Source organism: Bos grunniens, chromosome 11 (genome assembly GCF_055505025.1).
Source record: "Bos grunniens cultivar Pamir isolate PY7600 chromosome 11, Bosgru_T2T1.0, whole genome shotgun sequence".
Lineage (NCBI taxonomy): Eukaryota > Metazoa > Chordata > Mammalia > Artiodactyla > Bovidae > Bos > Bos grunniens.
In genome coordinates this window covers 64,514,859-64,537,991 of record NC_141175.1, presented here as the reverse complement: position 1 = coordinate 64,537,991, position 23,133 = coordinate 64,514,859, and the positions used below count along the sequence as shown (strand labels likewise).

Sequence of the window (23,133 nt, the reverse complement as noted above, 5' to 3'; positions counted from 1 at the left end):
AACCAACGTTATTAGCTTGCAGTACTGCATACAGTATGGCCGCAGGAAAAAGGAACAAAAAGGATATGTACAACCCCTATGACAGCCATCCGTGTGACATTCTAGCAGGCTCCCCCAAACCGCCATTATATGGCTTTTCATCTGTACAATGTCACACTTTTTTGTTTCTCTCTCTTTTTTTTTTGAAGCATACAAATAATTTGCACTATATTATCCTGCCAAATTAAAAAAATATACTGTGGCAGCCTGTCTTTTTTTTTTTTTCCACTACCAAAAAAGGTACATTGATACCTTTTAAGAGAACAAGCAACAGTTAAAAATACAAGCTTCAATATAAATACTATAGTGCCTAACACTAGATGAACATTTAATTCAAATACCATTCTAGAAATACAGAAAAAAGACCATAAATGTGTTTTAGCATAGGAATCAACATGAGTGTGCATTTTCCTATATTTAAGTACTATATAATCTTAAACCTTTCCCCAATGTATGTTTTTTTTTTTTTACAACCTGAAGAGCGGTGTGTATCCAAGGCATAGAATTTCCACTACCATTTTTAAATGGATAACAAGTCTTGTAACACCACCAAGACAATGGAACCCTAAAATGCAGTTCCCCCCTAAACATAATGAAGTGTTTTTTTAAAAAATTTTTTTCTTAACATTTATATTTAAAAAAGTTTTGTACAAAAAAATCCTTGCACTGTAGAAGCGAAAGCAATCATTCATCTCTATGGTAAGTGTATTCTGTTTTCCATTCACAGCGCTTGCAATGTTGAGTCCGAGTAAGTAAGCTCATTAGTCAAGTAAATGGCTGGCAAAGTTTTTTTTAGTTTTTTTTAAAAAAATGCTCATCAATGAGATTGTGTTCAAATTATTTTTTTCAGCATTCTTGCAACTTTTCCCTTAAGCATAGACCTGTAAACTGGGAAAATTGTACAGTGCACTTAATTGTCCTATCTGAGCAGGTTTATTTTATACTCAACCTCTGTATCTCTGATTAGAGAAAAGATACAGATATTACAGGCAGAGTCAAGTGCTATTTGAACACCAACTCGGGCAGATGCTAGCTTAATAAAAAGAAAGGAAAAGAAAAGAAAAAATTAAAAAAATAAAATAAAAACAATGAATCCTCTTCCATGTTAACACAAATAGCACACAGTGTATGGAAAAGAAATGAAGTACAACTTTTAGGGAGCACAGACATATATCCTGCTACTCTTAAAATTCTTTTTCTTCTTTTTTAAGAATGTCACATTTAAACACAAGTCTTAAGAATTCATAGTTAATCATCATTGTATCAATATTAGCTTATACACCTGTTCTAGTTTAAAATGGCAAAGAGTACCATGTTGTGCTAATAAATCACATATTTTTCCCCCTCTGTTACCCTCTGTCAAACCTTATTGTCAGTCTCTTCTTTTTAACATGCTATTCGAGGTCCTAACGTTTATTGTTCGATTGTCCATTTGACAACCAAGTAGGTCTGGATCTATTTCTTCTGGTGCCAGAACTTTTCTTCAAAAGACATTATTTAAAACAAGTTATCTTCATAAAATGAATTCCTTACTAATGTATTTAATCATGTTTCAGGGCCTTTGCACGTTGCACATTCAATTTAATCATCAGTTAAAAAAAATAAAACTTTGGGCAAAAGAGCCCACTTCTTTTAAGCTCTCACCAGGAGCAAAATAGCTTTTATACTGGTATAATCAGTTTTGCTTACAAGATTAAACGAAAGGGAAAATGATGATTAACTAGGACAACGGGTCATATTTTTAGGTAGCCATTGTTGTGAGAAATACAATATAGAATTATACTCTAGGTCCTAAGGTTTATTACCTCACCCAATGCTGATTTAAGCTACAAGTTTATAACAAGTAGAAAGAACCATCAACGTGGTTGTAATAGATCCAAGGCACTCATATTTTAAAACCAAATGATAGAATAAACTTTTTTCTGTTAGTTTGTCAATTCAAGGCCTTTTCTTCCTCTCCAATTGATAATATTTAACCCTTTAGAGACAGACGTTTACTGTGTAGATTTTCTTTCAGTGCCATCTATTCTGTCTATAGAGGGTTAATCCAAAGACTGTTTTTCCTCCTCACGTTATAAAAGAAAACTGTACATGATATGTATTACAGAATGTATGCAGCATGGTCTTTTTCTCTCTCTCTCTCTTTTTCTCTCAGAACGGAACTGGAAACAGCAACGGTGTTTTCTCAGCAACGAATCGGGGACAATTTAAAATAGCCGTAACATACCATACATGCTGTCTAAGTTTAAAAAAGAAAAAAAAAAAAAAAAAAAAACATACACAACATGTAAATTATTGCACAAGAGAAAGGCTCAAAGTTTGCGTAAAATGCAATAGTATTGCCCCATACAGATCATGCATTCAAACGGTGAGAACATAAAGGAAAAAAAGAAAAAGAAAAAAAGAAAAAAAAAAAAAAAACAGGTGTGCTGGTGACAAGCACTCTCATTTTCTTAGCTTCCGTTACTTCTGTTTGTTTGTTTGTTTAAATCACATGGGACTAGAAAAAAATCCTACAGGTTGTGGGGCTGGAGGGCGATGGGGAAGGGGGGCGGGGAATGGTGAAAAAAGGAGGTGGCAGGTGGGAGTGAGGGAGGGGGTATTCATATACCTCTATTCAGTTTTTATATCATTATTCAACACTCGATCACTGTGCCATTTTTTCATGTGTTTCTCCAGAGTACTGTACACGCTAAAAGGCATCTTACAAATTTCACATTTGTAAACGTCCTTCCCCACCTGGCCATGCGTTTTCATGTGCCTGGTGAGCTTGCTACTCTGGGCACAGGCATAGTTGCACAGCTCGCATTTATAAGGCCTTTCGCCCGTGTGGCTTCTCCTGTGGACAGTGAGATTGCTACAGTTCTTGAAGACTTTCCCACAGTACTCACAAGTGTCGCTGCGTCTGCCCTCTTTTGAGCTGGGCCTGCCCGGGCCCGGACCACTAATATGGGGCGTGCTCCCTCCACTTCCCGTGCCGCTGCGCCCCGAGATCCCTCCGTCCAGCTCCCCGGGCGGCGTGGAGAAGCGCAAGCTCCCGTTCTCCGAGGAGTGCTCCGACGAGGAGGCGAAAGGCGATTGTCTGGAGTCTCCGAAGCTCAGGAAGGGATCTTTGAGCTGCCTGGAGGCTGCGTAGCCGGCTAGCCACTGCGAGTACACGTTCTCCGTGTTGGGCATCGCGGCGGGAGGCAGGTCGAACTCCTTCTCGAGCTTGATGCGCTTGGAGAAGGGGCTCAGCGAGCTGGGGCTGCCCAGCAGCAGCTTTTTGGACAGACCCCCCGAGGCCGACTCACCCGGGGAGCAGCCGCGGCCGTTAACAGTGCCATCGTCTATGCGGTCCGACTCGCCGGCCACCGAGTCTTCGTCGCAAGTGTCCCTGTGGCCCTCGGCCTCGGCCAGGTGGCCGCGCTTATGCTTCTCGCCCAGGACCTGGTGGAAGGCCTCGCTGAAGTGCTGCATGGAGCTGAGCACCATGCCCTGCATGACGTCCGGCAGGGGGCGGCCCTCGTCGCCCACGCCCACCACCGCGCCCCGCGAGCTGTTCTCGTGGTGGCGCGCTGCCTCCAGGCTCAGCCCGAAGCCGTAGTCCACCCTCTCGCTCTCCGTCAGCTCCTCCTCCTCCTCTTCCTCCTCTTCCTCCTCTTCCTCGTCGTCCTCCTCGTCCTCCTCGTCCCCGTTCTCCGGGATCAGGTTGGGGTCGTTCTCGCTCTTGAACTTGGCCACCACGGACTTGAGCGCGCTGCTGGCGCTGCCCACCAGGTCGCTGGTGCCCGGTTCCGGGGAGCTGGCGGTGGAGAGGCCGTCGTCCGACTTGACCGTCATGGGGGACGACTTGTGCATGTGCGTCTTCATGTGGCGCTTCAGCTTGCTGGCCTGCGTGCACGCGTGGTCGCACAGGTTGCACTTGTAGGGCTTCTCGCCCGTGTGGCTGCGCCGGTGCACCACCAGGTTGCTCTGAAATTTGAACGTCTTGCCGCAGAACTCACACGACTTGGACTTGACCGGGGGCTGGGAGGGAGGAGGGGCGGATTGCAGAGGAGGGAGGGGGGGCGTCGCCAGGAAGGGCGGCTTGCTACCTGGCTGGAATGGTTGCAGTAACCTTTGCATAGGGCTGGGCCGGCCGGGGGACAGCGGTGGGCTAGACGTGTTCCCTGCCAGCTCTCTAAGTCTCCTAGAGAAATCCATGGCGGGAGGCTCCATAGCCATTGGATTCAACCGCAGCACCCTGTCAAAGGCACTCGGGTGATGGGTGGCCAGGGCCATCTCTTCCGCCCCCAGGCGCTCTATGCGGTGGGGGTCCAAGTGATGTCTCGGTGGTGGACTAAACAGGGGGGGAGTGGGTGGAAAGCGCCCTTCTGCCAGGCCGGAAGCCTCTCTGGATACTGATCCTGGTATTCTTAGCAGGTTAAAGGGGTTATTGTCTGCAATATGAATCCCATGGAGAGGTGGCTGGGAAGGACATTCTGCACCTAGTCCTGAAGGGATACCAACCCGCGGGGTCAGGGGACTTCCGTGTTCGCTTTCTAAGTAGATTCTTAATCCATGAGTGTTCTGTGCGTGTTGCAAGAGAAACCATGCACTGGTGAATGGCTGTTTGCAAGTTGTACATGTGTAGCTGCTGGGCTCATCTTTACCTGCAAAATAATACAACACCAACATCAATGTTTAATCACCGAGGAGGGCATCAGCAATTGCTTATTTATGTTCCACCTCCAGCCTTCCCTTCCCCCAGCTGTCAACCCCAAGGCCTAAGCCCTCGCTGATCCTATCCCCTGTGCCTAGAATGAGCTGGTACACCTGGGGATTGGTGCCCAACAAATGTCTGTCAAAGCAGTCTTCCTGCCATTTGACTCAGTGCTAAGCATTTTAAATCCAGTCTTTAAAGCAGAAAAATCTAGACCAATCCAAGCTCAAGGATGAGGATCCCTACATTCTAGGAAGTTCAACAACTATCTTACAAATTTTCCAATCTTCACCAGCTGTGTTTTTTGAGACAAGCCATTTCATCTGTGTCTCTGTTTCCTCCTCCATGAAGTGAGGGACTTGGACAAGGTGACCTAAAGGAAAGTCTCCTGCTTCCTAAAACCCCCTGGGTGGCAGGTAAACTTTCTAAATAGGCGATCATTTCATGGAGATATCAAAAAAGAGGTTAACTCATTACAATTCTGTATGGCCCTAGAAATGCTTTTAATCTTCACCTGAAACACACTAGTTGTTGATATTGTTAAACATGAGAAAGTCCTTGTGAAATAATTACATGGAAGAGAGACTAGTAAAATCTCACATCCCAGCCTGTGTGAGGGGCAGTGAGTCCTAATTCTGGTTCCATAACACCCCGTGGGGATTCCCATGTTTATCTCAAGGGATGCTGCAAAAAAATCTCAAAAGAGAAATTTAATTCAGACTTAACCAATGGGCCGTATCAAATCTTCAGGAGTTGTCCCCCCAAGTCAAACAAATGCAAGTCTAGAGAAGTTAGGAGGAGTGTCTGGTGCCAACTTAAGCAGACACGGCATCCGAATTGAAGAACAGTTAAAGCAGCCAGCACCATGACGGGCAGCAGGCTGAGAAATGCTACACTGGCCTCCTCCTCATTATTTTGAGAGGCTAACAACGTGAACCAAATTATACAACATCCTGCGCCCTCGGCTGAGCCTCAGCTCCAGTTGAGAAAGAAACAGAAAGATACAGTTCAGCTAGTCAACTCTCTGGCCAGTCGCCAAGCCGTCTGGAGAGGGGCCCTGCTTAAGTCACATTATTTCTTTCTCGCTGAAAAGAACCCGAGAGTGGGAAATGCCGCCGTGGCAAAGAAGGGGCCAGCTTGACTTCCCAATCATTCTTTTTTGGAGCTAGCTAAATTAAAAAAAAAAAAACATATAAATCAAGGGAGTCACTAACAGTTTACCAGCCATCTCAGCGTTTGAAAGGGCACAGAAGGGCACAGATGCTGGTGGCCAGAGGACTAGGATGAGAAACATCAGTAACTCCCCAGGAATTTCAAGAAAAGACACTTAAAACACAAGCAGGAAATATTCTTAGGTCCCCCCTTTTAAGGGTTGGGAAGATCCCCTGGAGGAGGGCACGGTGACCCACTGCAGTATTCATCCCTGGAGAATCCCATGAACAGAGGAGCTTGGCGGCTACAGTCCATAGGGTCACAAAGAGTCGGACAAGACTGAAGAGACTTAGCACACATGCCCTTTTTGAGAGGCATTCCTTAAGGCCACAGATACTATTTGTCAGTAACTTTTGAAAAAGGGAAAAATTCACCACGGAGTTAAAAGAGTGGGAATGAGGAATGAATCAATTATGATTCCTCCATTTAGCCAATCAGAAAGAGAAGCTGGCAGCATCTTCTCAGGAGCCCCAAACACTCGTATTCCAAAACAAGCCAGCCTCACTCAAGCGCTTGTCTGAATAGTGGACTCCTGGCCCTGACCTGGTAATTTACTTTACAATGCATTTATAATCTCACTCAATATATCCCACTCCTGGGTAAATCTCTTTAACAAGATTAGATGATAAGATACCAAAATTAGGTTTCAAACATTTGCCTGCCTAATGTGGAAGGGGAAAAAAAAAAAGGCAGAAAGATTTTGAAAGAAAATGCTGACATTAGTATCACATTATCTGTCTATTTTTGTTTGCCTCCTCGCTTCAAAAAGAAATAAAAAGCATCATTGAGAGTATTTTCATAAATTTTTTGTTGTTGTTGAACAATGACTTGGGTCCTAAATAGGCAGGAAAAAAACTATCTGGTTCCAACTACCGTGACCCTCAGTGGCTTTCTCCTTTGACTCTCTAGGACTCTGTGTTATTATCATACATTTAGCCTGACAATCTGAATTGGGTAAGTAAAAAGGAGATTTGTCAGCTGAAGAAAGTCCTTAACACTTTCATCACTACCAATGCCTTTAAATAGTATTTTACCTTATAATATTCTATTGAAACCCAGGACTGGACCTATAATTAGCAGTGCTGGTTTTGCAGGCACTATGAATAAATTCCAAAATCTATAGCACTCCATTAAGGATCTCATCTAGGTCCTTTTGAAAAGGCTTAAATGAGGAAAGTCCATTTTATTTTGCTGCCCTGAGCTTTCTCAAATTTTGTTTTTCAGAGCCAGTTATGTGATCATGCTACAGTATGTTAACACTGGGCTTTTACCCTCCCCTCTCTCTCATACATCAGGTCAGAGAAAATGGCATTTTCTCTTATAATGAGCACACAACATACAGTTTTCACTACCTCATTTTAGTATTCCCATCAACTAGATATTCTAGATCATGAGGGCAGCTAGTGTAATCGTAATGTCAATGAGAAGGGCTGTTACGATTGAGACTAAAGATTACATGGAAAGAGCTGCTTTGAAACTAGTAATTATTACCAGTCCACTAATAGCGAATGATGCATCACAGTCTCACCATATAATCTGTATTTCACTCGGCTCATGCCAGTGCACCATATTATATTACAGTGCTCACAGACTCTAAATTCCTAAACTGCAGTCATCAATAAATGTGTTACTTGCCATAATTTGTGAAATTACTTTGTTCATAACATCTTTGATGGTTTAGAAAGACCAGAATTGATTTCCTGCGTGGCAAAATTAGGGCTACATTGATTTATTGACGTGTAAAATATAATAATATTCTTCATTTACCCTGATGAAAATCAACTTCTCAATTTGAGAGCCTCATTGGGCATTCAGGGGGATTGTTTTGATTTAGAGCAATAACCGGAGATCTGGCCTCGAGCAGAGGAACTCTGAGGCATCAAAACGGTTAAAATCAGCTATTAGCTCACCTACAGCTTTTACTTTATTTCATTTTATTGTATAGGAAGGAATGACCCCATTTGCAGTTTGTCACCAATGCTCAGGAGTTATAATTTAGAAGAGCAAATTCTGAGGAGCGACTCTGGCTCTACGACTTACTGGCTGATGGCTCTAGGATAATCATTTAATTTCTTCAAGTCTTAGGTTTCCTATCTGTAGTGTTAGTTGCTCAGTTGTGTCTGACTCTTTATAACCATGGACTGTAGCCCGCCAGGCTCCTCTGTCCATGGGATTTCCCAGGCAAGAATACTGGAGTGGGTTGGCATTCCCTTCTCCAGGGAATCTTGCCAACCCAGGGATGGAACCTGTGTCTCCTGCATTACAGGCAGAGTCTTTTACCCTCTGATCACCAGGGAAGCCCTTGTCTGTAAAATGAGTGTAAAAACAGTACCTTAAAGAATTGTGAGGCTCGAGTGACAAATGTATACAAAAGCTCTCTGTAAACTATCATGTCCAACATTAATGTGAGTCTTCTTTATTCCTAGGCTTGACTAGTTACCTAACATGATGACTAACCGCACATTACACACCCACAAGGGCTTTTGTAGACAAGACTGGAATCCAGGATCCGGGCCTTCTCAGGCCAAGGGGAGACCCTGGTTAGAGGAAAGCAAGAGCAGGTGATTTTAAGGCCCTGGACCATGGTCCACACAGCCAGGAGGCCACAGCATAAGTGCTAAATGCTCTGAGAGCCTAGGGCAGAAGGTTAAGGAAGCCAGTGGGGTGCAAATCAGTTCTGCCCAAGGACTTCCTGGATCCCTACGACCCATTTCCACATACCTCATTCTGGTCACTCCTAAACTGGCCCTGCCAGCATGGGCCCCAGCAAACTAGAAGATTCCTAGTTTCCCACCCCCTCAGATCAAACTCCCTGCCCTCAGGAGGATGAAGCTGTAGAGAAGGCGCCTGTTTCCCAGGCAGCAGCCCTTGGGCCCCCACTCCATCCTCCCCTCTATGCCCCATTCTTTTCTCCTCCCTTCCTTCCAAAGGCTCTGTTCACACAGCCAAGGACAGGCCCCAGGCAGGCACCCCCAGCAAAACGAGGAGAGCTCTCCCCACCCAGTCAGCATGTAGGCACTTGACACCTTGAGTCCAACCCCCTGAGCTCTCTGCAATCAGTGACCTAACCCAGTCTTCAGCCCAGCTAGGTTGGGGCGGTGAGGGGGTAAGGAGGTGCTTTTAACCCCTGCACCACCCAGCCCTCAGGACCTCAGGGCTTGTGAAATTTCATACAATAACTCTTTGTTAGCTAGAATTACCTAGGAGTTAATAAAAATAAACAACCAGCTTCCAGTTTGATCTCAGGCTGTAGGCCCTGCCCTGCAGATACCATTCTGACAAGAAGACTGGGTCTAGTTGACCTCCCATCTGAAAACCAGCCACCTTGAAGGCCCCAACTCCTGGCTCTTCATTTTTTTCATTTACTTTCAAAATAAAAACGGTTTCCTTAAATACAAATTAGACATCACATTTCTTTTCTTCTTGAGCCCACTTTTTTGTGTTTGGGGTAGAATCAAGCCCCAGGCCCTCACCCCCTCCCCCTCAGACTTTTTAGCCATGTGTGACTCATACCATGGATTCCAACAGACAGAGGCAAACTGTATTACCTTTTAAAACAACATCTTTCAGAAACATTTTTATAAACATACAAATCTAAATTTCATAAGAAGGTCCCCACTATAAAAGTTGGCTTGAACCAATAACTAGACAGTGATAGTGATGGTGGGGGTGGGGGGTGGTATCTTTGAATTTTAGCAACAATGCTGTGCATTTTTCTCTGAATCTAGGAGAAAAACAAGTAGAAATTATATATGTAATGTACAATGCATATATAAAAATATACCATGTTTAAAAGTACATGCATATATAATATGCATGAGGATACCTCTACAGTAACTCTGAACTGAGTCCTTTCTGGTTCTGGTCTCTGCTAAAGACACATGTCATGGAGTAAATTCAAAGTCCTCTAAATGAGGCCATGAGGGTGAATGCCCAGCAATAAAATGGGCCCTGAACAGACCTATGCAGTCACCAGTCATGGAGCCACACAAGACCCTGGGGAGGAGACCAACAGGGAGGAGCTGCTGTCAGCCTCATGCCCTCAGTAAGGAGAAAAAGAAAGGGGGGAAGGAAAAAAGTCACTGGGGCTGAATGACCTGGGGGAGCCAGGTGCCAAATGAGTAATGGGATACACATATGCAGATGCCAAGGTATTTTGGAAGTAACTCCTTTCAGTACTTAAAACGTAAGGGTAATTTCCAGCAACTCTCATCTCTACACACATGGACATTTGTAGAAGAAAATAATGCTCAACTTACAAATACCCTGCGGGGCATATTCTGCACTCATCCCAGGCGTGGGGATTAGAGCTCCGTGTGCAGAACGAGGGGAGGAGAGGCCCCTCCAGTGCAGAAGTTTATCTGTGAAAGAAACCCAAAAATCAAGCATGAAAGCTATAAACAATGTGCATTGTAAACCACAGGATATCACATTTCAGTTCCATTAAAATAGATTAACATCATTACAACAGCCTTGCAGATAGTGAACAGGCCCAAGGCCTGTATCAAATGAACAGTGGTGACTTCTTTCCCACAGTTCTGTTCTTAATTTGGGGGTTTTTTTTTTGACAAAAGGGAAGGGAGTTGATGTTTTAGGTATGGGGTAGGAGGGGGAGTGTTCTTTGGTTCATTTGTTAGTCTGATTATTGTTTTATAATAAGAGATGTGTGAATAGCAAAAGGAAATTGCCAGTATGATCGGCAGGCTGGTAACGTGGCGAGGTTATCTGCAAGGCTGGCTTACGTGCATACATTTACTTTACTTATAGACAAGCTCAAGCAAAAAACAATATGGTAACAGAAAATGAGTGCGTTTGTGACTCTCTCCTTCTGGAACAGAGTTCCACTCTGCCTTCCCTGTCCTACACTTCCCCTGCTGTATTTAGCACCTTCAATGATAGGGAAACCATGGACATCTCAGGACTTGGAATTCTATCCATGGAGTACCCCATATAGACATGTCTTCTTATAGCACAAAGCAACGTAAAGACTAGACTTCGAAGGTTAAGGTAATTTGGCCAAATCCTCACCTTTAGGATAAGGAATCCTGCCACTCAGTGACTAGGAGACAACCAGCACTCCAAAAACAGCAGCACCCAGAAAGAGTGGCCCACCTTCTCTATTCCACTGCACTGGGCTGCATCCTGGTGAGGAAAAATGACTGCTCACACTAATAAACATAAATCTAGCCATAAATCAAGCATTTCTAGCACTGAGATTTTTGTGAAAAAGGAAATATTGGGTTTGCGCAACCTGGGGATTATATGGTTTATATGGTGAGTTCCTAGCTTTTGCAAGGCCACCTTGAGCTAACCAAGCATGGATAAGTCAATCTTGAGACACAGAAGAGAGGGACGGAGCAGGGACGCTCCGTGCGCTCTAGCGGCTTGGAGTTTGAGATGACTGGGGGAGGCAGCAGAGAAGAAAAACAGACTTTGATGGTGAGTAAACAGAGTATGTTTTCCATTAGCTTAATATTAAGAGCACTTAGAAGAGTTGTTGTTATACTCTAGGATAGCAGGTCTCAAGTGTAAAATACGTCCTGTTCTCCTTCTATAGATCACACTGCCAAGAACAGCCAGGGCGACCAGCACAAGGTTCCCTTTCATAAGGAGCCTGGTGGCTAACAATGGCGTGGCGCTCGTGGAAGCTCTTAAGTCTGTTGTTACCGGGCCTGCCCAGGGAGGCTGCCTAGGACCATCTACAGAGGCAAGTCCTCCTCCCTGACCATCCCCAACCCCCCAAAAAAACAAATACCACACAATGAACCAGCAAAAGCTGAAGACTGGACTTGGAAAACAAGCATGCCTTCAACCAACTGCTTACACTCCATGAATTGAGAGGTGAGGGTGAAATTAACTACAGATTTAGTCATAGCGTTTTTCAATGAGAAATCTGAGAATGCATTTTTGCACTTGTTCTTGCCTCAGCTATTGAATAAATTTGTTTGTCACCAAGACTGAAATCCATTTCTTAGGAGACCCACACAACAGGGTACTATGACCCCAACATGAGAGCAACAAGGTACTTAGATGTTCAGATGCGGGTAGTCTCGTTTCATATTCCCCACCCCTGACTCTGGGAAGCAACCCTTTGGTGCCTTGACTAGACCTCCAGCAAGAAACTGGAGAACTGTTAACCTTGTCCAGGCCTAACCAATTGCATGCATCTCTTGTTGGCAAACTCCTCAACTAACCCACTGGCCTAGAGCAAACCAAGCTTCTGGGGGTAGCAGCCTAACCCCGTTTCCCATAGCACTAGGCCACAGGGCAAAGTGAGGCCTCACCAAGGAAAGTCTCTGAGTACCTAGCACCAAGATTTGGTTTTGGTTTCTGAACTGTAAAAAACCTTAGAGATCATCAAGTCCAATGCCTTCATTTTGTAGATGGGGAAACTGCTGCTGCTAAGCTGCTAAGTCACTTCAGTCATGTCCGACTCTGTGTGACCCCACAGACGGCAGCCCACCAGGCTCCCCCGTCCCTGGGATTCTGTAGGCAAGAACACTGGAGTGGGTTGCCATTTTCTTCTCCAATGCATGAAAGTGAAAAGTGAAAGTAAAGTCGCTCAGTCATGTCTTAGCGACCCCATGGACTGCAGCCTACCAGGCTCTTCCATCCATGGGATTTTCCAGGCAAGAGTACTGGAGTGGGGTGCCACTGCCTTCTCCGTGGGGAAACTGAGGCCTTGAGAAATGAAGTGACTGGCTCATAGCTAGACGGATGGTTAACCACAAAGTGAAGATCAGAATCAGTCTCCTGACTGTCCATCCAGTGCTCTTTTCTGGGATATCCATCTCTCTCCTTCCCTCTTGTGGTTCCCACCATGTTCTGCACTGCCCAAGAAGTACCAGTGAGGAGGGATCTCTTTCTCTTGAACCACTGGGAGGAATAACCGCTCTTGGAGGAGAATCCAGCCCAGAGGTGTTGAGTGGGCCTTTCAAACAGTCTGAATGAACTGACTTGGTTTCAAAATTAGAAAACACCACCTGATCTGCTTCCTGCGCCTCCTGGCTCACCTCCACTGTTGTCATCCTCTACCTCTGCTTCCCCTCTGAGAGTCAGCAGAAGAGAAACAAAACCATTCCTATGAGCCAAACAAGCTCCTGACACTGTCTCTGTGAGTGAGACTCATACTTGCATTTCTCTTCCCCCACGAACCAAAGGCAATGGGCAGCCCCAGCTGATTCTGCAGCCTCTCCCACCAAACATATCTCTAAACACATTCTCCTTGGTAAGCAGAATCAACATCCCCACAGGAACTGGAAATGCTAAACTGTTAATAGCCTCCCTAGGGCTTAACTTTTTGCTATGATGCTTTCAATTATTTCATCACGGTTTAGACAGAGTCGAGTCTCACAATTAATGCTTCTAAGCATCACCTTCAACCAGCAGCTCTGCCCACCCCCCAGGCTGCCCCTGACTGAGGGCCTCTTCTCCTCCCACCCACATTTTCATTCTCCCCAGGGGGAGGTGGGCTCGGCTGGCTGGCAGGGAAGTAGGCAGTTGACCTATGCTCCCTTTATTTCTTTGGTAGTCCTCTCAGGGCAGTGGTTCTCAAAGTGCAGACCCAAGCCCAACATCAGCATCACCTGGGAGCTTGTTTGGAAATGCGAAGTGCCCCCACCCCACCCCCAAAAAAGGAAATGCAAAGTCCCAGGCCCTTCCTTAGACTTACTAAATCAAAAACTGGGTTGATGGGGAGGGGCGGAGTGGAGTACAAAAACCTCTGTCTAGCAAGCACTCCCAGGGATTTGTATGCACAATCCAGTTTCATAAGCACTGTCTTAGGGTAAGAGGAGGCATGGAAGCTGGAAGCTTTGATGTTCTCCTGGCAGAGATCCACTGGCTATGAGGTTGTCTGGAACTCACCTCCTTTAGGACCAGAGCAAGCTTGGGAAATTCCTAAGGATCCCTCCATGTGGAGTCCAAGGTTCCACCCTTCCTCTTTAACCAGGAACAGCCCCAGACTCAAAGAGGGAACGCTCTTTGCATAACTTCCCAAGCAGCTTTTGCCAGGCAGATGATGTCCTCACTGCTTCCACAAAAGTGGAAGTGTTTGTGAATGCAGCTGTGGCACGCCGCATGGTGTAATGTAGCCAGTACTGGACTCCTGTTTCCCCTTCTGGACTTGCAAATATGTGGCCCTCTTCTGAATCAATCTTTTCATATGCCTTGTACTCCTCCGGTGAAAAGCACTTTAACCTGTTCTGTTGCATAAAAGTCTCTCCAGACCCAGCATTTCCATTTAGGGCCTCAGAAATGCCTTATGCATTTGTTGTTGTTGTTTACTTACTAAGTCATATCTGACTCATTGGGACTCCATGGAATGGAGCCTGCTGGGCTCCTCTCTCCGTGGGATTTCCCAGGCAAGAATACTGGAGTGGGTTGATGTTTCCTTCCCCAGGGACCTTGTGCATTATTAGGTTACAATGGTTCCTTATGGCTGAATAATAAATAATGAATTTTATTTTTCTCAAGTCTCATTAAAAATCTTTACTGAATTGGGAATGGTTTTGACTGAATGTTGTGCACAGGTCACTTTACATTTCTATGTGCATCAGGACCAACTTTTGACAGAGAGCGCTATAAGCCAGGTGGCACGTCCCTGGAATTGAAGATCATTAAATCAAGTTCTAGGTTTCCTCAAGAACATCTCAAAGACTCCTTAACTATTGACCTGCTATTTGTTTCCAAAACGAATCCCTGGGTATGTCATATAGCCACATCACTGTCTACCAATCAACAAGTAATCCTGCTGATGTACAAATGGGCGGAAACAGCCGAGCACAAGGCAACATTTTCAAAGCACTGCATGACTGCTCCAGGTGCCGACTTTTATCAAGATTTGAAAACCCAGGCCTCTCTAGAGAAGTACATACATGTATGGATGTTTGCTGTTCGCTAAAGTGTATGTGTGCATCTATGTATTTCTTTTCTTAAACACACATTTCTAGATAATTTCCCTGTTTTCCTAACAAGATGAAGCACGGGAGTAGAGCTCTTCCCAAGAGGAAGGGTCACCCTGTGAAATGTGACCTCCCACTCACCTTGGGTCTCCTTGAAAAGAATGGATGACAGTCCACTATAATGGGGAAGAATCTCTCTATTGGTGACAGGCCAAAATAAAGGACCCTGGTTCCAAATAGGAAAAGGAGTTCGTCAAGGCTGTATATTGTCACCCTGTTTATTTAACTTATATGCAGAGTACATCATGAGAAACGCTGGACTGGAAGAAACACAAGCTGGAATCAAGATTGCCAGGAGAAATATCAATAACCTCAGATATGCAGATGACACCACCCTTATGGCAGAAAGTGAAGAGGAACTCAAAAGCCTCTTGATGAAAGTGAAAGTGGAGAGTGAAAAAGTTGGCTTAAAGCTCAACATTCACAAAATGAAGATCATGGCATCCGGTCCCACCACTTCATGGGAAATAGATGGGGAAACAGTGGAAACAGTGTTAGACTTTATTTTTCTGGGCTCCAAAATCACTGCAGATGGTGACTGCAGCCATGAAATTAAAAGACGCTTACTCCTTGGAAGGAAAGTTATGACCAAACTAGATAGCATATTCAAAAGCAGAGACATTACCTTGCCAACAAAGGTTCATCTAGTCAAGGTTATGGTTTTTCCTATGGTCATGTATGGATGTGAGAGTTGGACTGTGAAGAAGGCTGAGCACCAAAGAATTGATGCTTTTGAACTATGGTGTTGGAGAAGACTCTTGAGAGTCCCTTGGACTGCAAGGAGATCCGACCAGTCCATTCTAAAGGAGATCAGCCCTGGGGTTTCTTCGGAAGGAATGATGCTAAAGCTGAAACTCCAGTTCTTTGGCCACCTCATGCGAAGAGTTGACTCATTGGAAAAGACTCTGATGCTGGGAGGGATTGGGGGCAGGAGAAGGGGACGACAGAGGATGAGATGGCTGGATGGCATCACTGACTCAATGGACGTGAGTCTGAGTGAACGCCGAGAGTTGGTGATGGACAGGGAGGCCTGGCGTGCTGCGATTCACGGGGTCGCAAAGAGTTGGACACGACTGAGTGACTAATCTGATTTGATCTGATCTGAACTGTCCCTTCCAGCTCCAGCATTCTCAAGTCTCTTCTCTACACCCTGCCAATAGCCAAATTACAGAGTACACTTAAAATGTGTCCTGAAAGTTTGTAAAGTTCCATGAATGAATTCATTCTAGTTGTAGTAATATTACTGCATCTAAATCACAAAAATAACGACAGTGCAGCTAGTCTAGGATAGAGGCTTCTTTATCTAACTGAAAGCAAATCCACTGAATGTCCTTCTATCTCCTGACCCTCTGTTTAGGACAGATGCCAGCCTTCATCTCTCAGATCCTGTGACTTACTAGAGTATGTATATTATAGTTTGACTAATACAATATTATAGAGCCAACATTAGCAATACCTGTGTCTTGAGTTGTGTCAGTCTGACTGAAAATGTGCCAGCTTTATCACTGCTCACAGACTTCTTAATTAACCTTCTGATATTGTCAAAATTGCATTCCCTTTTGTTCTAGAAACGAGCATTTATGTGAGCACATCTCCCAGCACTATGCTTTTTCACTAGCTAAGATTTTACCAACTTGTGATGTTCTGTACAATCAAAAGCAAACAAGAATTCTACAGACATCACTTGATAGAATTTCTTTGCTGAAACTTGTTCATGGTCCTTGTATTCCTAGATACTTCACCAGTGACTTTAATCTCATCAATCACTCACTTAAAAACTCTGCCCCCCTCCTTTTTTAAACCAATTTTATCATCTCAGAGCCTTGATTATCTAAACAACATGTTACTAATTTCACCTGTTAAAAGAGTTCTCACCCTAGGCATCCACTCTATCAGTGGGGAGAAGAGATGACATCTTTCATGCCCCTTTATCTATAAAAATGAAAAAATGCAAGCCACCAATCTGTCAGGCCTAAACAGAATTTTCTGCAATCTGTGCCTTTAACATAAGCAAAGCATATAATTCAAAAAAAAAAAAAAAAAAGGGAGCCTGCTTTTCAGAAGAATAAGTAAGCCAAAGACATTATTGTGTTGTTCCATCTTTGTGTTGAAATGCAGATTTCCCACTAAAAGGCAAATCCTTCATTTCAAAAGGTTGAATAGGATGGTACTTAAAAAAAGAATTCCAGCTGGTTAAATTTAGGGTGTTGAAAAAAGTTCATTCCAATAATATTCTTTGGCTCTAGGCCCAAAGTATTTTCACTTGATCGTGAATTAGATAAATTTTTATTACATTTTAAGCTCTTCCCTTAGAATGGTGGAACTTGAGGAGACTGGAAGGGCAGCTGCATAAAAAGACAAATCATCTTATACGACAGTTTTTTTTTTTTTCCCTTGGTTTAACTGTGTACCTCACTATGCAAAATTTGTGTACCCAGTATAAATTCCATTCATTCATTCTTTGACACATTCATTCAACAACTATTTACTGAGTGCCTATAATGCCCAAAGCAATGGGCTACCTCTGTGGGCAAAACAAAGAAAACTCAGACACAGACTTCCCTACAGGAAACTCCATCTAGTAGAGAAGATAGACCTGGAAAGGAATCGCTATGCTCCAAAGTAGAAAGTGTGTCACAAGACAAGTACAGATAAACTGCAATGGAATTCAAAGGAATTTTGGAAGATAGGACAGTGGCTCTGAGGAAGAGGTAATTTAGGGACTAGACCTGGAGAGTCAAGAGGAAGGCCTTTCTAGGTAAAAGAAAAGGCAAGTGTGGATGCCCAGAGAGAAGCAAAGCTCCAGGTATACTCAGAGCAAACGGGCTCAACAGGTAGTATATTTAAATCAAAACATCATGGACAAATCCACTCAGTTGACAAGAGAGGATATAGTCATCTAAATAAATAAACCCTCAGGACTTTTGTGAAGGATTCAGCTTTCACAGCTTCTTATTTTCGAACATCACATTTTCTTACAATAATGGTTGCAGCCATGTGGATGCTGGTGAAACTATGAAAGTTCATCTGTCCTGTTTTGTTTCTGCCCCGTCCCCCACCACCTTGACTGTTTTTCCCCCTGATGAATGGTGGGTGGTCTGCCAAGGCAGAATTCACTGTGTTTTATTCCTCTGAGTCAGCCAAACAAGTGCTGATAGCCATGTTCTTCCTCGCAATACCACCTCCCCGGCTTAAATAATCTATTTCAGATGTATCATTGCTAGTTTCAGATGGCCTTGTACTTGCTGACACATTTTCAACAAACGACTGTGCAAGAAATGTGGAGATTTTCCTATACTGCTGTGTCTCTTCAATCATCAGCTTGACCTTCCCTCCAAATTTCCCTGCTTTCTTCTCTTCAAAGCCCTGGGGAGGGCGGGGGTAACCCTACTCCGGCTCTGAGTCCTTATATGGAGGAATCTGTTTGTGTGTGGTGGGGTGTGAGGGAGAGTGTGTGTGAGTGAGTGTGTGTGTGTGTGTGTGTGTGTGTGTGTGCGCGTGCGCTTGCATGCATGTGTGTGTGTGCACTTGCCTCTACCCAAGATTATTTTTCAGGTTATTTAGTGGAATTGGGAAACAAGTTTTAAAGGGGCCTTGCCCAATGGGTTCCTTCCTTCATGGGTCCCCTGAATCTCTTTCCAGATTCCCTTCTTCCTGTAGGATGTTAGGGGCTCATTCCTCTATAGAAAGTGAAGTTGCTCAGTCGTGTCTGACTCTTTGCGACCCCATGGACTGTAGCCTACCAGGCTTCTCTCTCCATGGGCTTCTCCAGGCAAGAGTACTGGAGTGGGTTGCCATTTCCTTCTCCAGGGGATCTTCCCAACGCAGGGATCGAACCCTGGTTTCCTGCATTCCAGGCAGACGCTTTAACCTCTGAGCCACCAGGGAAGCCCCATTCCTCTATAGAGACTGCTAAAACAAAATCAGGAATTTAAGTTCTTCAATCCCAACTCTGCCATTCACCAGCTATGTGACTTTGAGTAAAGCACTTCCCCTTACTGGCCCTAAGTTTTCTCATCTTTAGAAAAAGAAGACTGGAGTAGATGAATGAGTTCTTTCTCCCAAGCGAGTCTTGAGTCTCCTTGGGACCAGATCAAGGGCACAAGTAAGACACCTACTACGGCCCATCCTAGAAGGTGGCCAGGATGGAACTATACCCTGTTACGACCTGGCAGGATGAGGCCAGTGTGGGCTGGTCCCCAGGCTAATTCTTAAGACTCAGAATGTAGGCCTGGTGCTGGTTTCCAATCTCCTGGGGCACAGTCTCGCAAAGCTTACCTGTCTTGAGTTTCAACAGGAAACCTAGGTGAGTCCTGAGCCAAAGAGACTGAAGGTCAGAGAGAACCAGGAAGGAATTTCCCACAAACTCAGGCTAAATGTCAAGGGGAAAGGTCTCTGCTGTCCGTGCCAGAAGGCCAGTGGCAAAGATTGGCCTCATGCCAGAGCCTGGCACCCCCTGTACATGAGGGCACACACAGGACTCTGAGAGAAGCCAGAGTGCTCTCCCAGCCACCCCAACCAGAGAAGCCAGGCCCCAGCGCCCTGTGGTCCCTGCCTCGGCCAACTTGCAGTGTTCCTGGAAAGCCGAGTGTAAACTGAATTTCTGTAAACTGAATCACATTTGCTAACGGACATAATTTCAGGGATGTTTCATCACCCTTCCAGGCTCATCGAAAATTGGCAGGGCTTCTAACACTTTTACCTTTTAAGTGCTTCTTCCTCCACCCCCTCCCCAACCTCTCTGTCAAGTAGTTAATGATCTGTAAACAAACACTTTAAATTCAGTGGGGGAGCTCACTATTTAAAGGAACCCTGTGGCGAAACCTTTTGAAAAGTTAACAATCTTTCTGTAATGTGAAAAATCACCCTCTAATTTATCGGTTTCCATTGATGAGATTTGGTGTGTATTGGACTTTCTTAAAGTGGGACTCAACCGCAGTACCTTTGTGGTTAGAAGAAGGGGTGATTAATGAAGAAACTGAAGTCCCAGACATGTTTCTTTTGCCCTAATTGTCCAGCCTCACGCACATGTATTCACAGACCCCACTCACCCCACAGAGAAAAGAAAAGGCCGGAAAATCATAGCCCCAGTACCTGGAAAGCTACACCTGCATCTCTCCAGGATCTGATGCCTGGAGGAACATGCATTTTCACATGACGTGCTGTGCTAAGTTACTTCAGTCGTGTCCGACTCTTTGCAACCCTATGGACTGTAGCCTGCCAGGCTCCTCTGTCCATGGGATTCTCCAGGCAAAAATACTGGAGTGGGTTGCCATGCCCTCCTCCAGGGGATCTTCCCAACCCAGGGGTTGAACCAGAGTCTCTAACGTCTCCTGCATTGGCAGGCGGGTTCTTTACCACTAGCGCCACCTGGGAAGCCCTTGAGGGAAGGAAGGCATTCGGGCTGTAAACGTGGATCCAATGAGACTGACCATTTCCTCAGCAAACGTTTAATTCTGATAACACCAGCCAGGGCAGAGAAGGACTTCTCTATCAAAGCAAGCAGAACACGCAACTCCCAAATTCCTCTGAAGGGGCCACCCTGAGCCTTTTTTATCTATGTCAACTCGCAACAAACAGAATTTATGCCTCCACATAACCATTTTATCAATCTCAAGAAAATGCCAGAATAAGCTAAAGAAAACCAAGCTTGGCACTTATAGGAATGCCCCTGATATTTTCAGGTGTTCTCAGGCCTTGTGGAGGAGGATGTTGGTGAGATGTGGGCAGCGATGCTGCTGGAGGAAAGAAGCATGGTAGATGGATATGAGCAGGCCCAGAGAGCTGGGAGATTTTCTGGTTTCATCTTCCAGGACTGGTGTGTGCAACCTTCAAAGAAAAAGGGCACAGAAGCACAGGTGGCCCCAGGAAGGCCTGGTCAAGCCTCCAAGCCTTGTCCTTCTTAATAAAGTATGTCATGGGACTTCCGTGGTAGTCCAGGGGTTCAGACTCCATGCGTCCACAGAGGAGGTGTGGGTTTGATCCCTTGTTGGAGAAGTTCTGCCTGTCGTAAGGTGTGGCTAAAATAAAAAAGGAAGTATGTTGCGGCCTCTGTGCAGGGCTTTATCTTTTCCCCAAAGCCTTCTTCCTCACATTCTGACCCCACAGGATTCCTGTGGGGTGAGGGAAGGTGTTAGCTTCACCTCCCTGGGTGATGGAAGATCTCTCAGGCATCCTGCTTCAGGTAGTGAGGGCAGGGCTGGAACTCAAAGTCCTGCCCTCCAACCTGGGGACCAAGCTGTGCTCCCCGTTCACCATTCACCTCAGAGCCCTCCAGGCCGTCTGAGTGTCTTGGTGCTCGTCCTAAAGACATTTGCAGGCAGTGTGTTGCCTTCCTGGGATGGTAAAATGGGGTGTGAGCATCCAGGGAAGTAGGGGAAAGGCACACTCTAAGGGCCTAATGCTCTGTGACAACCTTGGCCAAGAGATCCTTAGCACCAGAATTAGCCATTCTCCAGAATTAAAACTTATTATGTCCGATGGTTAATACAGAACTGCTTGGAAATTATGAGAACTAATTTAAGGCTTCAAAGCTCTACAAACTTAAAAAAAAAAAAAAAATGGTCTAGCAGGTCAGGCTCTGACATTTCTTCAGGAACAAAACTAGGCTGCCCTCTCGCCTGAGGTGAGATTGACTCAAGGAGGGTTCTGGGGCTTCGAGGCCAGGCCTCGTCCCACGGCAGCAAGTCCTTGTTTCAGAAACAGGCCTCTGCCCGCCCACAGGCTCCTCCGACTTCTGCTCCCATGGGCTCAGTCGCTCAGCACCTTCCTCCTCCAAGCCCTGGCCTCAGTCCTAACCTCTCTGACAGCCCCACAGAACAAAGGAGAGGCAGCCACAGCCTATCGACTGGAGGCCTGTTTTCTTGGCCTCAGAGTTCATTTTCCTGGCTTTTTACCCAATTTCAAATCCTGCATTTATCCCACTGACCAACCTGGAAAGAATTTCTTGAATAAAAAAAGATGCCCACGTGTATGATTTGCAGTCACTCGGGAGGTACCACCGGCTGTTCTCGGGCTTGCTAACTCTGATGATTCAATGAGGGAACACACAAAGCTATCAGACTCCTCCAAGCTCCCCAAGCCAAGAACACACCATCCTCTCCACCCACTGGACAGGTCCGCTTGAGAACTCAGCTTGTGACACCTGGCCTCTCCGGGCACTGGAGCCACAACCTCCTTTCCTGTTTCTACAGACATCAAGGGGGTCCCACATGAGAAGGGAGTCCCCAGGATCATTTCTTGTTTTGAATCTAAGACTGCCTGGCAAATGAGGCCCCAGTTACACTCCTTTCTATGCAGCGCCAGACGTGAGACCGACCCGGAGCCACCCACGTCAAGGTCTCCCAGGTGCACTAGGAATGGAGTCGCTTCCCTCTCCCTAACAAGCCCCTCAGGCTAAAAGCCCCCTCTGTCACCGGCCCACAGATCTCCGCCACCATCACACTCCAGCCCTGTCAGGCGGCGGAGTGTGGACAGCAGGGCTGATGGGGTTTCAAAGAGGCCGACCAGGCAAGAACCATCCTGTACTCCTGCCCCGGCTCTAACGCAATAAAATGTCTTTTATCAGTGTAATTCAAGGCAAAGAGTCAAGGGTCTGTCACCATTTTAAAGAGGCTTATTACATGGCCACAAAAATTTGCCTCGGGCTCAAACCTGGCATGTAAGGTATCAGCGTGGGACAGGTTCTTTTGATTTGATTTTACTTTCTTACAAAATCTGAAAATGAAACGCTTCTGTCCCTCCCTTCCACCAACCGTTTTTTGATTTATGGGGGAGGAGGAAAGAAATCTGAAGTTGACAGGTTGAGACAACTCCACTCAGCTTTCTCACTCAAAAGCTGCTTTTGTTAAACCATACTTTGCATTTATGGCCTGCGGCTCTTGGCTGACAAGGCTGCTCCTCCAGTGTGGAGCGAGCTGCGGACTTCCCCAGGAGGAGGCCCCACGGAGATTACACCCCCATCCCGCACCCGACCCCGCACCTAGGGCCGGGGCACTGCAGCTCAGGGGGCGGGGGGCACCAAGGCCCCTGGTCAGACAAAGGCAGGGCCGGCAAACGACCTCCCACCTTACACTATGGGTCCAGGGCTTCATCTGATCCTCATGTGTCCACCACTTCTGGTCCCAACTAAAGTCCAGCCTTCTGAGACCCAATCGCGCACTGTCCACCTCTCCTCACCCAGCACCATCCCTTCAATCAATACTCTTAAATCACATGCTGTTCAGGGTACTTTTC

At 45.6% G+C, this 23,133-nt stretch overlaps 1 protein-coding gene across 9 annotated transcripts in view; it reads right to left on the bottom strand.

Annotated features, from left to right (window-relative positions):
- Positions 1-23,133, bottom strand: part of BCL11A (BCL11 transcription factor A) — a 102,860-nt gene that overhangs the window by 5,605 nt on the left and 74,122 nt on the right. For 3 of the 9 annotated variants that reach the window (XM_086323752.1, XM_086323753.1, XM_086323755.1), the window contains exons 3-4: positions 10,195-10,296; positions 4,531-4,673 (exon numbers count right to left, since the gene is read on the bottom strand). In XM_086323752.1, coding sequence (XP_086179878.1) covers positions 4,531-4,673; positions 10,195-10,296 — 245 coding nt within the window. Of the gene's footprint in view, positions 1-2,778; positions 4,674-10,194; positions 10,297-23,133 lie in introns of all 9 variants that reach the window. The other 6 variants (XM_086323754.1, XM_086323756.1, XM_086323748.1 and 3 more) reach the window with 5 other exon arrangements.